This window comes from Emericellopsis cladophorae (genome assembly GCF_022114955.1).
Source record: "Emericellopsis cladophorae strain MUM 19.33 chromosome Unknown NODE_3_length_1261782_cov_116_963312, whole genome shotgun sequence".
NCBI lineage: Eukaryota > Fungi > Ascomycota > Sordariomycetes > Hypocreales > Bionectriaceae > Emericellopsis > Emericellopsis cladophorae.
In genome coordinates, this window is record NW_026250928.1 from 676,329 (window position 1) to 692,421 (window position 16,093).

The following is a 16,093-nucleotide window of genomic DNA, read 5'->3' on the forward strand; positions in this document are numbered from 1 at the left end:
TGTGCAGTTGGAGCACAATGTCACAATGCGAATGAGCATTCTTGTACAGTAGTTGAAAAGGCGCGAAAAGAAATCCCTGATTTTGATCCGTTATTACTCAATCATCGGAGGGACTATCATCTATTTTGCGTCCGAGTCATCTGAGTCATCACTACCCGACTCGCCCTCCGAATCCTCCTCTTCGTCCTCATCTTCTTCGTCATCCTCCTCCTCGTCGCCGGCGCTGAGGCCATAGTCGTCGTGGAAGTCACTCAACTCCTTGATCTGGACCTTGTAGCCCACAGCCTTGCACGCCTTCTCCAGTCCCTGTAACATCGTTAGACAGTTCTCTACTCGGGGATAACAAGAAAAACTTACCTCGCTCATGGACTTGCTGCATGTAACCACCATGTTGCTCTTGCCAGGCTCGAAGCATGGCATGATGATATCCGTCATGACCTTCTTCATCTCATCCACCGTGACGTCGCGGACTCTCCTGAGGATCTGCTTGGACCAATCCTTGGGTAAGTCACGCACAACAGCCTGGATGTAGTTCTGCTGCGCCGCGCTGGGCATTGTCGACTGCTCATCGGCGAACATGGTCACAATCTGGCTGACAGTCCCCTCGAGAAGATGCTTGTCGACGGGCACGGTACCATTGGCAATGTTCAGGATAGCATCGCGTGAGGCAGCGATAGCCTTGGCCGCGTCAGGGGAGCGGTACACCCTGTACGACAGCGTGCCAGCGTCGACGTTGCGGCTGAAAAAAGAGCCGTAGGCATAGCCAGCCCCGCGAACTGCGTTCCACAGGGGGCCTTCGACGGTCTCGAGGTATCCGATAGCGACCATCATGGCGGGCAGCTGGGGGTCTGAGAAGGACGACAGCCCAGGAGCTGTGCTGACGGTGAAAGACGACTCGATAGAGGTGATAGGGACAATGACAACGCCCACTTTCCCGGGGTTCCTGCCTTCGTCGTTGAGGAGAGCGACGGGCTTGACAATGGGGATCATCTTCTCATCCTTGGGGGCGTTAAGGCTGTATGACAGAGCGTCCCAAGAAGTCAGAGGCTCTGGCAGAGTCTTCAGGCTGGCCGTGACAAGGAAGCGCATGTTCTCAAACTTGAAAAGCTGGGTGCGCAACTGATCGAACCACCGAATGACCTCCTCGGGCTCACGTTGGAGAAGTTTCTTGAGGCGCTTCAGGTGGACAGCTTTGACCAGGGTGCGCCTGGCCACGGACAAAGTTGACCGCTCCAAGTGGATGGCGGCATCAACCTCGGAGGCCATGCCGCGACCGTCTCGCTTGGATTCCGGCACGTCGGCGAGAGCCTTGGTAATGGCAGCCTTGATGCGGACGGGGTCAAAGATGGCATCAAAGGCCATGGTGCGGATCCATTCCACAGCAGCGGCATATTTGCTCGGCTCAACTGACATTTGGATCATGAGGCCGTCTGCATCGCCAAGGTAACGAGCCGAGCTCAAGCTGTAGCTGACAGTGTCACGCTCCAGCTCCATGACGACCTGCTCAAAGTTGACCGTTTCGCCATTGCGCTTGATGGGCGTGTTGAAGAAGTTGTCGATGAAAATGGGCATGAGTGGCTTCAGCTCCATGGGCAGCTCGGACGTGCCAATGTGGGCAGTGATGTGGACAAAGCTGCTGGGGACATCCTCGAACTGGATGAAAAGCGGCAGCTTGCCCGACGTCGCTGCATCCAGAGTCTTTTGCGCTCCGCCCTCGCCGAGGCCCAAGGCACGGGCGTACCCTGATCGAGCAGTGTCGGACTCGATGAAGTGGATGGACTCTGTGCTGGGGACGCTCCAGCGGTCAAGAACCTCGGCAGGGATGGGCTCATCATTCTTCTTCTTTGCCGCTTCCAGTGTGTCCTTGAGCTTCCTGAGTCCGTCCTCGCCGAGCTCTTCCTTGCGCTTGGCAATGCGGTCCTCTTCCTCCTTCTTCTGCTTTTCCGCCATGGCGAACGAAGGCTTGCCCAAGATGGCGACGTGCTTGTTGTCGGACATCCACCTGCGCAAAAAGGCCCGCCAATCCTCGTCGGTCCATTTCTCGATGATGTCGTACTCGTCCATGCCCTTGAGGTCCTTGAGTGTCGATCCATCACGTTTGCCGAATAGATAGTCGCTGATAATATTCGTGGCGTAGAAAGATTCCGATATCTCGGCATGGAACATGACACGACGTTTCTCGCGGAGCAGGCACTCGCGCATGTAGTTCATGTCCAGGGGCTTGGATGCGACTTCCTTGAGCAGTTCAATGAGCCTCTTGTAGACCGCATCCAGCTTCTCGGTAGCGACGCCAGTGGGCATGAGCCAGATGACGGTGCTCGGCCGGGTGTCCCAGGAGTAGGAAACTGAGCTAGCCAGCTCTTCCTTCTCGACAATGACATTCTCCAGAATGGAAACAGATGAGCCGCAGAGATATGTCAGGAGGATGCTGAGGGCAGATGTGGCAGTGACATCGGTGCAGTCAGGACCAAAGAAACCGACCAGAATTTCGCCCATGGATTCGTCTTCCTCTGGGAATTCAGCGGTCTCGATGACTGTTTCCTTGAGCTCTGGTGGCTGCGCGGAGTCGATCCAGGGGCTAGATACGGCGATTAGCAAGATTTGTCGGTAGAAGGGGGGAGAGCAGTCTTACCGCTTGAAGGGGGTATCGAGTGTGGGAATGTCGTCCTTGATACTCTCTTCAAATTCGTCTAGGATATTGATGAGATTGTCTTGGTCTGCCTCGCCAACAATGACCAGGCAGAGATTGCGAGGCTGGTACATCTCTTTGTGGAACTCTCTGATCCGCTCAGGCGTGAGGACCCTCAGCGCCTCGGTCATCCCTCCAGTCTCATAGCGGAACCCAACGTTCTCAGGATACATGATTCGTCGTGCCTTGAGCTCCATGATTTCTGTGCTCTGGAACTGGACAGCCTGCATCTCGGAGTACACGACACCAGCATCGTTGCCGTCCCCGTCGACATGCCAGACCTCAGTCGTGACGGCCTCATCGGTGATGGTCGGCACGATAATGTGCTCGAGATATACGGGCAGAATCTGGGCAAAGCCATCCCATCCAGCTGTGTCGATCGTGTAGGCGGTGTGATCTGTCGCCGTCCAGGCATTGGTACCCGAGTATGCCCTTGACGCCAGCTTGTCTAGCAGGCCCTTGTATTGATAGCTTTTGGAGCCCATGAAGATCAGGTGCTCCAGCGTGTGGGGGGCGCCGGAATCGTCGAAGATCTCGGTGGCCAGCGTGAAGTACCCTGTGATCTTTGGACCCTTGCGGTCGGCCACAACGACCTGCATGCCGCTCCGCTCCGACACATACTGGGTTATGGTGCACGGAGCATAGTCGGTCTTGAAGCTTTGAATCTGGCGGAAGCCAGATCCTTGTTTTGCTGCTGGCATACTATACGAAGTCAGCTTCGAATGCTAAAGCTGATACTCAGGAGGCAAGGTGCATGTGAAGGCGCGCGGCCACGAAAGTGAAACAAACTACTGACACTGAAAAGGGCAGGAAAGAGGTTCGCAGGGGATAGTGGCTGAGAATGTGGTATGTGAAGAAGCTGAGTAGACCCACAGCAGTAGCTATGAGAAAACCAGGCGCATAAGAAGGCTTGTTCTTCGGAACCGGCGCCATGGCGGCATTCTTCGAGGCGCTCTTGTCATTTCACGATGGTTGTGACAATGACCCCGCCATCGTGAGAAAGAGGATGATCGCGGGGCGCTGTGTAACTTGTGTGAAGGGGAGAAGAAGGCTTCAGTAGGATATGGCGAGGGTGCTTGCTTACTCGGGCGTGTCTGTAGCTTACGATGCAGCTCTAGCAAGACAACGAGGCACAGTGCACTGCGGCGCAACACTTTTGTACTGCCGGCGAGGTGTGTGAGCTGGCGAGGTCGTGATACTGCCCCGCTATGCAAGACCTTCAGGCACTTGATGAAAACGACTGGGTCAAGTGTGTAGATCAGCGTACCTCATGCGACTGCAAAGTAGAGGATGGACGTTGGAGAAGATTTCCAGCTGCTCCTTTTAAAATATTTGATCTTTTAAACGCAGACAATGCTAGCAATTATGGCGGTTCGTTCTAGGCACAGATAGGAACAATGATTAGTATCTGAGGCAAGGGGTCCCTTATTGGCTGCCTGACGTCAATAGTGGGGCTTCAGCCGACAAGGTGGCCGCATCTGCAACTACCTTACGTGCCTCGAGCTGTGCCTAAGAGACCTTGCCAGCACGTGTTTGACACTTTGCACTTTGACCTTAGCAGTCCCGAGTCGTATATCTACGCGGTCGACGACAATGAAACGGTCATAGCAACCGCCGCAAGCAGACTTGACTAGGTTCGCCCTTCAATCGCCCTTCTAGTCGTCGTCTACCTAACACCGGAAGCTATGGCCACCACGTCTGGGCCGAACCACCTCAGCGAAGCCGTTGTGGCTTTCTCGCTGGAGGGAAAGTTTCCAGACGATGTCGCCTCCTTCTTGCCAGTCTCGCAAACGAACCTCGGCCCTACCATTGAAGCGCTAGATAAAGCCAAGGCGCAGCTCGAGGTGAAGAACCCGAAGGGAGCTTGAGGATCGACCGGTAGCTTATCTCATGCAGAGCGAGATTCACACGATCAACGAGGAAACACGCGACGAGGTCAGCGCTTGGGAGAAGAATGCCAAAAGCCTTCAGGATGACATCATCCGTTCGAAAGCCATCGCCAACGACATCGTCCGCCAGTCAGAAGCCCCCGAGACCTCGGGCGAAACGATACAGGAGGCTGAAGAGAAGACCGCCTTCCTGAACCGCGAAGTTCAGTACAGCCAACAGTTGGTTGGCGTGCTCAAGGGCATTCGCCATGTCAATCAAATGCTGGACCAAGTCGAGCAGGCAAGCAAGGAACGCAGGGTACTGGATTCTTTGATGCTTCTGGAAAGTATGTACCAGATCCTACCAAAATAAAAAGCCGGGCTAACATGGAAGAGACTCCTGGGCTGCCATCGACGAGCTGGGGGTCAGTAAGACATGCCGGGTCATGAAGACACTGGATTTGAGGACCTTTGAGCTCAAGTCAGATGTTCACGCTGTCTTTGACCGCATATGGAAACAACTTATACAAGTCGATGTGGGCGCCGGTCAGGTTGCTATATACAGATCCATCAAAGGTGAATGAGGCGCCTGTGGCGTTTGTGGGACCGTGCTAATCAAGCCTAGACGGGATGACATTGACGGACGCCGTGATCGGGCTCAAGGCATATAAAGAAGTCGAGGAACGCATGGAACAGCTATGGCGAAACATTGACGCTGCCATCATCTCGCCAAGGATGGATAGCAAGGCTGCATCCCTGCCGAGCATCAAGGTCTCGGAAGACGCGATCGAGCTGGACGGCCAGGCCAACGGGTCAATCGCTTCCCTTCTCGCGGATCTAGAAGCCACGCTCGCTCTCATTGCAAACAAGTTGCCAGCTGACATTATTGACTCATTCTGTGGTTTTATGATGGGTGAACTCATCCCGCGACTCATCAACGACTGGCTGAGCCCGGCTGTACCGACATCGTTGACCAACATGAAGGCCTTTGAAGAGATGATTGAGAACTCGAGACGCTTCTGCACGGCCCTGTCGGCGCAGGGCTTCAGTGGACTGTGGGACCTGCAAGCCTGGGTGGAAGATGCGCCACAGATCTGGCTACAGAAGTGCAGGGAGACAGCTCTGGCGACGATCCGCACACGTCTCGCGAACGGTATCGGAGAGTCAAGGCAGGTAGAAAAGGTGGAGAAGCAGATGGTGTCAAAAGCAGAAGGGCAAGAGATCAAAGCGAGTGGCGCTGGTGCAACAGCTGAGAACGACGGTTGGGGCGAGGAATGGGGCGTCGACGACGGTTGGGATGACCATGAAGAGGCGGGACCTGAGACATCGACACCCGCCAAGAACGAACCAAAAAGACAGTCAACCGCGGTCGCTGATGACGACGACATGGACGATGCCTGGGATGCATGGGGCGCTGATGTGGGAGACGATGATGCGCTAAAGACATCTACCAACGACAGAAAGGAGCCAGAGTCGACGAACATGGACGAGGACGATGACGACGACGCCGAAGCATGGGGTTGGGGTGATGAGGACACGACCGAGCAAGCAGCCAGCAAACCCAGTCCCAAGAAGTCCAAGTCACACAGAAGCCAGGAACCTGAAGAGACGAGAGAATTCGTCATGAAGGAAACATACCACATCTCATCCATGCCAGAGCCAGTCCTGGAGCTCATATCTGCAATATTCGAAGACGGCGCCAATCTAGCTCGGGGTGAGAGTGAGCATGGCCCCGTTGCCGCTATGGCTCCTGGACTGTTCAACTTACCAACATCTGTGCTGGCGTTGTTCCGCGCAATATCTCCGCACTACTATGCTCTGGACGGGGGAGGCAACATGTAAGTCATGTCTCCAGACAAGGTGTGTCATGGCTAAGATGGAAAGGTTTCTTTACAATGATGCTACATACCTCGCCGAGCAGCTCGCTGATTTCGCAGCCCACTGGTCAACACGGAGTGATCTCACTAACCAAGCGAAAGAACTATTGAAGTTGGATGACGACATTAAAGCCCTCCGCAGCTTCGCAAATCGCAGTTACAGCCACGAAATAGCCGTCCAAAAGACGGTCTTGCGCGATCTCATCGGTGGATCTCAAGCGCTGGCTGGGCAGGACGAGTGGGAATCAGCCATTGAAGCGGGGACGCACCGCATTCGCGACATGGCCTCTACGTGGGAGCGCATTCTCATGCGCTCCGTGTGGCTACAGGCTGTTGGGTCCCTCACCGAGTCCCTTGCCACGAAGCTCATCACCGATGTATTGGAGATGTCTGACATTGGCGCGTCAGACTCGTACAGCATTGCAAAGGCCATCTCGACTGCCACCGAGTTGGATGATCTGTTTCTCCCCAGCCGTTTGTTCAGCACGCCATCGTCGACGGAGGAAGTGCCCGCGACGGCAGAGTTTGCACCCAGCTGGCTACGCCTCAAATTCCTGAGCGAGGTGCTGCAGAGCAACTTGAAAGACGTCAGATTCCTGTGGCTCGAGAGCGACCTGAACCTGTACTTCACCCTCAGCGAGGTGGTCGACTTGATTGAGGCCAGTTTCGAGGCGAATCCGCAAAGGAGGGAGACTATTCGGGTAATCCAGTTACACCCAAGTCCGAGGGCATAGGAAACAACAGAAGCACCGTTGGGGAGGCCACATGGGGGCTCTGGCATTGATACGGGACACAGTAATCCTACAATGGAGAATTTCTTGTCAAAGGCTTTCTGCACTTCGACCTCGTCAGAACAAGGATCCGGTCAAGCTCCACCACGTCCATTGATGGCTGTGACCTACCCTACGTGAAACTCACTCGCAGAGCTTCCAGAGCTGCCTTTAGCACGAATTGTCTGCCCGCCCAAGATTGTCCTGACTCATGCCGTCAGATGAAGTACCGCTGCGACTCTGACGACAGCTTTCATTAGCGCCCACAAATCCAATAGTTGGTACCACGCTGGCAGCTTCTGTCCGCGCTGTCACACTCAAACTTGGCGGATCATACGATTCTTGCCCTTGGGGGCCGCGTTCTGCGCCTAGCTCAAACCCACAAGTCAACCTGACCATGGAAGGGTGCCGGTAGTAGAGATGCCTTCACAATGCCATGTATGATCGCCTTGTCATGCAGGCTGCCGCTCCTCCGGTACTCGGTTCAGCGATGCCCAGTTTTGTGCGACTACGTTTCACCACTCCTCTGTGGAACGATGCGAGCGATAATTGCTCGACAACGCATCGTTGTGTAATGAAAGGGGCATGCCTCCCACTGGATTGTGTTGTTTCGTGGAGGATCGACATGCAAGGACACGCAAATTGCTTCTTCGTTGGTGCTCGTCGTCGGCGTTTGCCACATAGCATGCTCGCCGAACAAGGGCCCCCCGGTGTTTACGAAGCCGCAAAGAACAGCCAAGCTCTCTCGCATTTGTCGTGCAATGGGTGTGCATACAATCATAGCCGGCTTTGGCGTTGCGGGTAGCAGGGCGAGACGAAGTGGCCCCGGGGAGGACCGCCCGCGCTCCAAGCACAGCCAGCCAGTGGGATTTCTCGAGGTGTAGCGTTTGGTAGAAAGGACATCCGGATGACTAATATTAGCGAGGGCGTCTTGTCCGTCGCTTGGTCACTGAAGAACCAGCAGTCCCTAGATGCCCGATAGGCTGGGGACCCCAACACGTTGAAAGTTGAGGATGGAGATTTGAAGAGGAAGCACCTATTCCCCTGTGCTATTCAGCGACTATCAACTGTTCCCAAGTACTATGCGACGCGCCATTGCTCACCACCAAGCGTGATAATATGTAGACGGTCCATTTCTGGGACGTTGCCGGTGACTCTGTACGTGCATGTCGCCGATAGTAGCCCCCTGTCTGTTTCCACCCTTTGCTCGGGATCCACACGGATGCAAGCACTGAGCCCCACTGACACCAACTTTCTGGTGGCCACGCGTGCGACCGGCCTGGGATGCGGCGGCCCCTGGGCCTGGGGTTGGTTGATCTGTCTGTCTGTAGGATTCGTATCTACGCGTGAACTGTAGAGAATTGGCCACGGTCACTGTGGGCAAGAGTGTTCGCAGCGGGACAGCATTGCCAACCAAATCGCGTATGGATGCGAAGCGGGCGTCACGCAACGACTGTGCCCTTCTCGTGAATCTTCTGGAAGTGAGGACCGATCCGCGCGACCACGCCCAAGACCCTTGACAGTGGACAGTCCACACGAAACACCTAGAGTGGCTGCCCTGGGGAAAACGTGACCTCGAGCTCATGCGAGTGCTGGACCCCCAGAGAAATTCTGAAGGAAATTGGAGGATGTCATCCCACTTCATGCCAATTGGTGTCCTGCCTCGAGCTTGATTACCGCTGGTCGTTGGCAGTGCCGGGATCATTAGCATGTATCTTGAATCAGGAGTAGCACCCTGTGGCCTGCCGCCTGTGCAGGGCAGAGGGGTCCTCGAGTCGCTTCCTCGACATCGCACCGGCATATCCCAGCAAGCTTTCAATGTTCGTGGTTACAGTGTCAGTGGCTACAACCTTGATTGACTTCTATTGTTGGCGAGTGGCATGGCTGCCTCGGACTTGAGCGTCTCGGCCGCCAATATTGCTCCGTATGAGTCTGAGCCACCCAAGTCGGCGTATCATTACATCCTTGCAGAATAGGACAGCCCAAAAAAGGAGATAGTGAATGTATCCTGATATCAGCAAATGGGGACAAATCGGTCAAGATGACCGCAGGCGGGCTCTGCAGTTCACAAGGCCTCATGTATCTGCCGACAATTACGTGTATGGAGGGGATGACTAGAAAAGCCCGTCTACCGTCTGCGCGGGCGAAGATGCCAAGCTCCTGCAATCGAATCTCTGTTTCCAGTGCAGGCATGTAATGCTGCCAACGAAGCGAACAGCAGCGCCTAAACCTGGTGTAAGAAGTCTGTGAAACAAACGAGTGATAGCTCACCTCGCAGGCTCGCACCACAAGATCGGTCCCGGGACGAAGCCGACGTTTCTGGAGCCCTCGCCTCACGTATGCAGTATACTATGCGGAGGCCCGAAGTTTTAGGTAGCTCTCGCCCTGTGAATCCATGCCACGCATGAACTCGCTGCAAAGCATGGTATTTCCCTTCTCAGCACTAGAACGAGGGGGTGTTCGCGGAATGTGAGATTGTACATGGATGTCTGGACCTGAAGTTAAAGCACACGAAAGATGCAATGCATTCGGCGACATGGAGCGCAGTATGAGGGAGTATTCCAGCAACGACAGGCGAATTCAAGACTTGCCGCAGTCGAAATACGTATCGCCTCCCGAGCACCTGCTGTATGGCTCATCAGTCTGCTGGGCCATCTGCACCTCCTACAGCATGCGGCAGAGCGCAGCCACATTCATGCAGCACGATGAGCACGCGCACACACCTGCTGGAAGAAGAGGTATATACCCATCACTTGGGCGAACGAGCCTCACCGGGCACCGCAGCATCGTGGAGGCACGGCGGACTGAAGGCGTGATAATGCAAATCCAATCCCAAAGCAATGTCCCGTCTCACAGGCGACTTATCGGACACTGGTGCAACGATGTTCCGCCGTAGTCGGAGCGCAGTCTGTTGATAAGGCCGACGACACTCGTGATTCCGCAGCATTTCCGCTCCGTGGGGCTGCTTCAGTGCTTCTCTACTCCGTACTACTGCATAGCCAACCCAGAGCTGGCGGCTTGAGCTCGGCGACAATAAGTGAGTGCCTTGTCTTGTACGCACGTACGTACGTACGTCGCACCATCGCCCTTGCGAGACTCAGAGAGGGCCACATAGTTTGCCAGCAAATCCCATGTCGTAGATCCGCAATGCACCCCGCGCACCATACGCCTCATGCGCTGCGAGCAGCGTTGCGTTTGCCGTGCATTCAAACACTCACCACGCATTGCTGCTGCACGGCGCGATTGGATAGGGCCCGTGTTGAGCAATTAGATGCCGTGGCGCGCATGCGCTCCATTGCAACGTTGGCGAGTCTGGTAATAGGGCCGGGCAGCAGCTAGCGACTCGCACTCGCGCTCGCATTCCGGATTGACTATGCCGTCATGGCGTGTTCGTGTTCGAGCAGTAGGCGGTTTGGAAATGAGGGACCTCGTTTCGCGACTTGGCGCGCTTGGCAAGCTTGAAACAGCGCTGGCAGAGTCACAGAGCGACCGACTGGCCATCGTGTGGAGCTCGCAGGGTGGTGTACTTTGGGACAGCCTGAGTCTCTGAGGTGATGAGACAGGGCCCGACGGAGCGGTACCGTGAGGAACATAGTATGTACGGCGTACGCGCAACGCTCGACAGGCGTCGCGCCGGGAGGCAATGGCTGGTGTTTGGTATCGCGAGTTTCGATGTCTTGCAGCAATTAGGAGATCTAGTCTAGTTCATTGCGGGGAGGAGGGGTCAGACGAAATGGGGGACAAGGGAAGCGCCGGAAGGGAGGGGCGTGAGGCGATACGTGGTACATTGCCAGCATGAGTAAGTACCTTGCGAATGCGACTCGCCTTCGTGTTAATTAGATGCCATGTCGTCCTCTGAGGCGGCGCAGCAAGATCGCCCTTATCATTGATCAATTAATAGATACAAGCATTGCAAAGAGCTCTGTGTTCACCATGGTCAGGTTGTGCTAGCTCAAAAAACGTCACAACGCCGGCTACTTACCTACCCTGTGCACACTCGTGGGTGTGGTCAGCACGGCATCCTGGGGCACCGACTTCAACGCATGCGACTAATATTGTGGTAATAATAGAAGTGAGGAAGACACTGTGGTGGATGCAAGTCTCCCTTTGTGCTGCTTGGCTGCATTTGACGTGCTCAATGGCTTGTCGCTTTGCTTGTCAACTTACACGGCCGGCTTCAGTGTGTGCGGCTGTTCAGATCAAACAACCTACAATCCTTTCTCGCTGTATTAGTCGTCGACGGGGCCATGATTAGTTCCTACAATCATCCGCATGCGGCGTGTCACGTACTGGACTCTGATCGCGCAGCCGAGCTCACTCTGGGCTGTACCGCGTCTTCATTTCAATCCTGCGTCTATTACAGGGCCATTGCATCAGCGAGCCTGCATGGCCGGCGTCAGATGACAATGTGCCACGATGTCTGCTTGCCGTTTGCAGTTGCATTTTACCCCCAAATGCTGATAGGCGTTCGTTCGAGCAAGTGATATTATCCGCTCCCTGTACGAGATGACACTGGCAGCATTGTTTTAGAAGACGATGGGTACTGAACCGTAGGAGACCAAGACCAATGCCACAGATCGCTGGCAACACATGCGGGCCGAGCTTCGAGCTGGCTGATCATTTGCACACGCAAACCTACTTCTGAAGCACGGAGCTGATGAAGCTGAAGGAAGGGCTGCCATCCGCCGACGAGAGTCCAGACCCTGTGGGCGCTGCGGGTGACAGCTCGATAGGAAGAGGTGCCGTATCAATTGAAGCACCGAGTATGACTGTTAATAATGTGCAGTGTTGGCCATATCTACACAGGATCGCACGATGAGGGCGGTGCTCACTGCAACCCCGCGCCCCGAGCACGTACTTTACTAGAACTATCGTCATCCTATTAGGACTCGTCTGAATAGCCTTGGCGGCCACCATGATACATACCTACGACCAGTGCGGGGTTCGTATCCGACGTTCTGTGTCTCTGCACGCTCTCGCTTCTCTAATAATAAATCAGGTACGATAGAGGCACAGTTACGAGGGCTTGTATGTGCGGGTGCTTAGATGGACTGGGGCGGGATAATTGTCCCTAAGAGTCCGAAATGCTAGACCTGCCAGGCGGTCCCAAGACTCGTGGGCCGAGGCTCGTGCGTGCTTGCACTTGCATGCGGTCTGTCTGTGGTTGTCGCGAGGCGCATTGCACTCCAACGACATGGAGTAATTGGCACGACATGGCATTTGTCAAATCCTGTGTACGTGCGGATACGGAGTACTATATTGGGTTCCACGCGTCACCCTGATCCTTCGGCGCGACCGACTGCCCCCAGCAGACTTGTGAGCAGATTGCTTATGCAGGAATAGTACTCCGTAGGCGCACAAGAGTATCGTAATTTGCGTTCGCGAAAGCAAAAACAACTGTCAAATGGGGGTCAGTTGGGGGTTGCGACAACCTAATAGCCCTCGGAAAAAGGTTGCGTGCCGTTTCGCGTGTCGCGAGCGACTGGTGCTCCGATCGCAGCTTTTGCCTACGATTGCGTGAAGCTCGAAGGGTCAACACGTGTCCGTTGCCATTTGTTGGTTTCGTGTCTGTGCCGCGCACTGGTCATAGGACCTAAATGACTGGCCATGAGATTAGCAAGGCGCATCGTGTCGACGTCTGTTGGTCCTATGGTGCGTAGATCCCGACGTGCACTGGCCAAGTACGTACGCGGGATGCGTATGTACGTACTTGCGTATCCTGGTCCTGTTTCGCTGTACGGAATGATTCGAGAAGGAGGACAGCGAACCAGATCCGACGTCAGATTGTCTCAGGACCTCGAGTGTGGGCCTTTTCATCTCTGCCCTTGAGCCGGCGCGGGCACCACGCATCGGCTGGCCTGATAGCTTCTCCGATTGGTCCCCCTGGAAGCCAGGGACGTCATTATACGCTTTGAGCCAGCAGGCAATGGTACCTTGGGACTTGAGAGCACTGATATCCGTAGCTAGGGGAATTCGGTGCTGTTATCCGTACCTTACTTGCAGTACTTGTCAAAATAAAAAAGTTGTGAGAAGAACGGAGCGGTCTGTACGCGCTCCGTACGGATACTCGCAGCCCGTACGGAGTATTTTAGTGCCTGATCTAGGTACTCATGTCGCGACCCCGTTGACCGCCGGTGGCGTCTAACAACCACCAATTGGGTCGTTCTCTTTCCAAGCACGGACAAAACAAAACGCCTTGAAATACTATGCCGCTTGGGCATGGTGGCTTTGTTGATCACTCAAAAGCACGTTTTCCTCTGGCCCGCGCTGGATCTTGGCAGTGTGACCACATGATGTCTATCACTCAACCAGCTCCAGGCTGGCAAATGTCGGTGAAAATGGAAATGCCAGGCAGAACTGGAGCAAAGACAATTGGCGAGCACCTACCGGGACCTACTATTCTTGGCTTGTCGCAACTGCAAATGTCCGGCGAGACCAGAGCACGCTCGCGCGCATTCGATACCAATTGCATTTTGACAAAGCGCGCTGTTGGGTACTCTCAGTCAAGTCAAAAACGCACAGACAAAATAAAAACCTGCCGTCTGCTATTTTTGGAGCCGCATATTGTAGCCCTACAAGGCACCTTGGACGTTGCTTCCGAGAACCGCAGGCTGCAGCAAGACGTCAAAGTCAGCCAAGCAACCTGCAAGCAAGCACTGAATGCATACACATACTACTGCAGTAGAGGTGCTCGTGAGTTGTGAAAGGACATGGACAACCTTAGCCCTGATCTGGGGCACAGCGACTGGGGAGCAGGGAAGCTACAAGCCCCGCCACGTCAGATTTAGTGTCAAGGTTGTCTAACACCACACCCCCTTGACCAAAGCACTGGAAACGGGACCATTTATCAATTCCGGAGATCCGAGAAACGGTCGCAGGTACTACCCACAGACAATAGTGCCCACCACTTGACAACGAAACAACTGGAAGCAGTGGCAGATGTGGGCAGGACTGACTCTATGTGGTTAACCCCACAAGTGTTAGCTCGAGAACGTACGTCTCTGTGACTGCTACTCGTCTTCAGGATCAAGCAACGAGGTACAACCGACCTTGTGGCGCGAGAGTTTCCTTGCATGCGACGTGGGAGCCTACAGGTAGGTGTTCTAGCCACCGAAAGAGATGGCCAGAGCTGCGTCGCACTCGGAATAACTCAAATGATAGCAAAGAGCAAGGGTGTCGGCATGGCTTATACGCGCAACTTAAGAGAGATTCATTCGAAGCGTATTTGTGGTACGTTCTGGGCTTGGCTTCGCTCTGTACCCCGTGCGTCCGGATTTCCTTCAATACAATGTGGAAATGCTGACAGGAAATTTATTACTTACCTTAATGAAAACTTGGCCATGTCTCTCAGCGTACCTACTTTCCGCACTGAACGCTGCTGTTCTGGACGGGGTTCCGCGGACTAGGGATGTTTGATGGCTTGAACTTTATTATTCACCCGCAATGAGAAGTTTGTTGCGCCGGCGCCGACAATGTGGTGGATGGACTGTCCTTGCGACAACACTATCATCATGGTGACGAAGGGTATCTGTCATTAAATGACCCAGTAATTGATTCCTGGAGCTCTTCAGTCAGTGCCCGTATAATTACTTGATTAACTTCTAAACGTGCGCATAGCCGTGTCCTCGGGGCTCAGCTCGAAATGCCTACCAGTTAAATGACCTCAGCTGGCAGAAAGAACCGTCATTAGACTACAGAGTACAGGCCACTCTTATTGTCCGAATGCGTGTTCTCCGGGCCGCTCCTGCCCCTGCCCAACGGGAAGCATATGCCCCGTGGGCGGCAGCAGCAACACAGAAGAGCTACACAACTCCTGGTAATGATTATTTCACACCCACCACAATTGATGATGGCCATGCCGCATGCGAGCACTTGACAGGTGGTGACATCATCGTACCCAGGCTCGGGGTGCTAGAGCAGCAGTCGATTGAATGCACAAGCACCGGGAGCACACTGCTGAGAAACGAAACGTTTTTTGGACAAGATAGTGATGCTCGTGTGCACCGATGATCGCAATAAATAATCTGACAAGTCCTATCAAGTACTACGGATACGTGCACCACAATAGTCCCTTCGCGAGGGCCAATGTGGGGTCGAGTACTTCGGCCAAGTCGACGTAGGACGTACGTACTACGTCGTACGTATTGTCCGACACGCGGCGAGTATGCGCCTACCAGCCGGCCCTCGAAATGTCAGACGTGCACCAGCTCCACTCCTGGTAGAATCGAGTAGTACGGAGTACTGCAATTAGGCAGTACGTAAATGTACGGAGAACGTAGTGTGCCTTATCGATTTAATTACCAACTAATTAGTTGTACGTATAGTACTGAAGCATCTGTCCTGTTTATTGTCTACGAGTCTAGGCAAGTGCCACCTTGGAGATTGTCGCCTTTTGCGATCCGTGTTGAGTAGATGTCGAACTGGATAGAGCGGCAAAGATAGTATTGGACTCATGGCAGCCCTATTAATAAACGCCAAGGCCTATGTTGAACTGATACGAGAAATCTCGCGCAGGGTGGTATGTACAATACGTACGCCGCGAGACGAAATCGTCTCGATCGTAGCCGGCTAATAGTCAGGTACTTGCGAAGTACGCCAAGGAACAAAAACGGCCGCCCTTCTCGACCCCCGCGTCGAGACTACGCAGCGTCGTACCCATACGTACACGTAGTCGTAGAAAGCGTAGCGACGTAAGGCGGTCAAGGAGTACACTCCATTCTGGTGATCCAAACGTTGCTCACGTTGACGACCTCACTTTTATCTTCAGACCCCAGAACAGGCTCTCCAAGTTGGACAATCTATCAGACACACAATAGCAGCCTCAGCCATAAGTAAATGATGTATGTACCTATTGAAACCGGGGTTCCGGTCGAGCCTAAACAACACAAC

General features: G+C 54.3%; 2 protein-coding genes across 2 annotated transcripts; one reads left to right on the forward strand and one right to left on the reverse strand.

Annotated features, from left to right (window-relative positions):
- Window positions 1–120: 120 nt before the first annotated feature.
- Window positions 121–3,622, reverse strand: J7T54_008002 (Zn-dependent peptidase; the record flags this gene model as incomplete). The annotated part of the gene is made up of 4 exons (XM_051502587.1): window positions 121–306; window positions 358–2,578; window positions 2,633–3,391; window positions 3,486–3,622. 4 exons carry the CDS (start codon window positions 3,620–3,622, stop codon window positions 121–123), a joined length of 3,303 nt encoding a protein of 1,100 aa, XP_051365764.1.
- A 752-nt stretch (window positions 3,623–4,374) lies between these two features.
- Window positions 4,375–7,168, forward strand: J7T54_008003 (Centromere/kinetochore protein-like protein; the record flags this gene model as incomplete). Its single annotated transcript, XM_051502588.1, has 5 exons — window positions 4,375–4,533; window positions 4,586–4,904; window positions 4,954–5,133; window positions 5,183–6,395; window positions 6,442–7,168. 5 exons carry the CDS (start codon window positions 4,375–4,377, stop codon window positions 7,166–7,168), a joined length of 2,598 nt encoding a protein of 865 aa, XP_051365765.1.
- Between the last annotated feature and the right edge of the window lie 8,925 nt (window positions 7,169–16,093).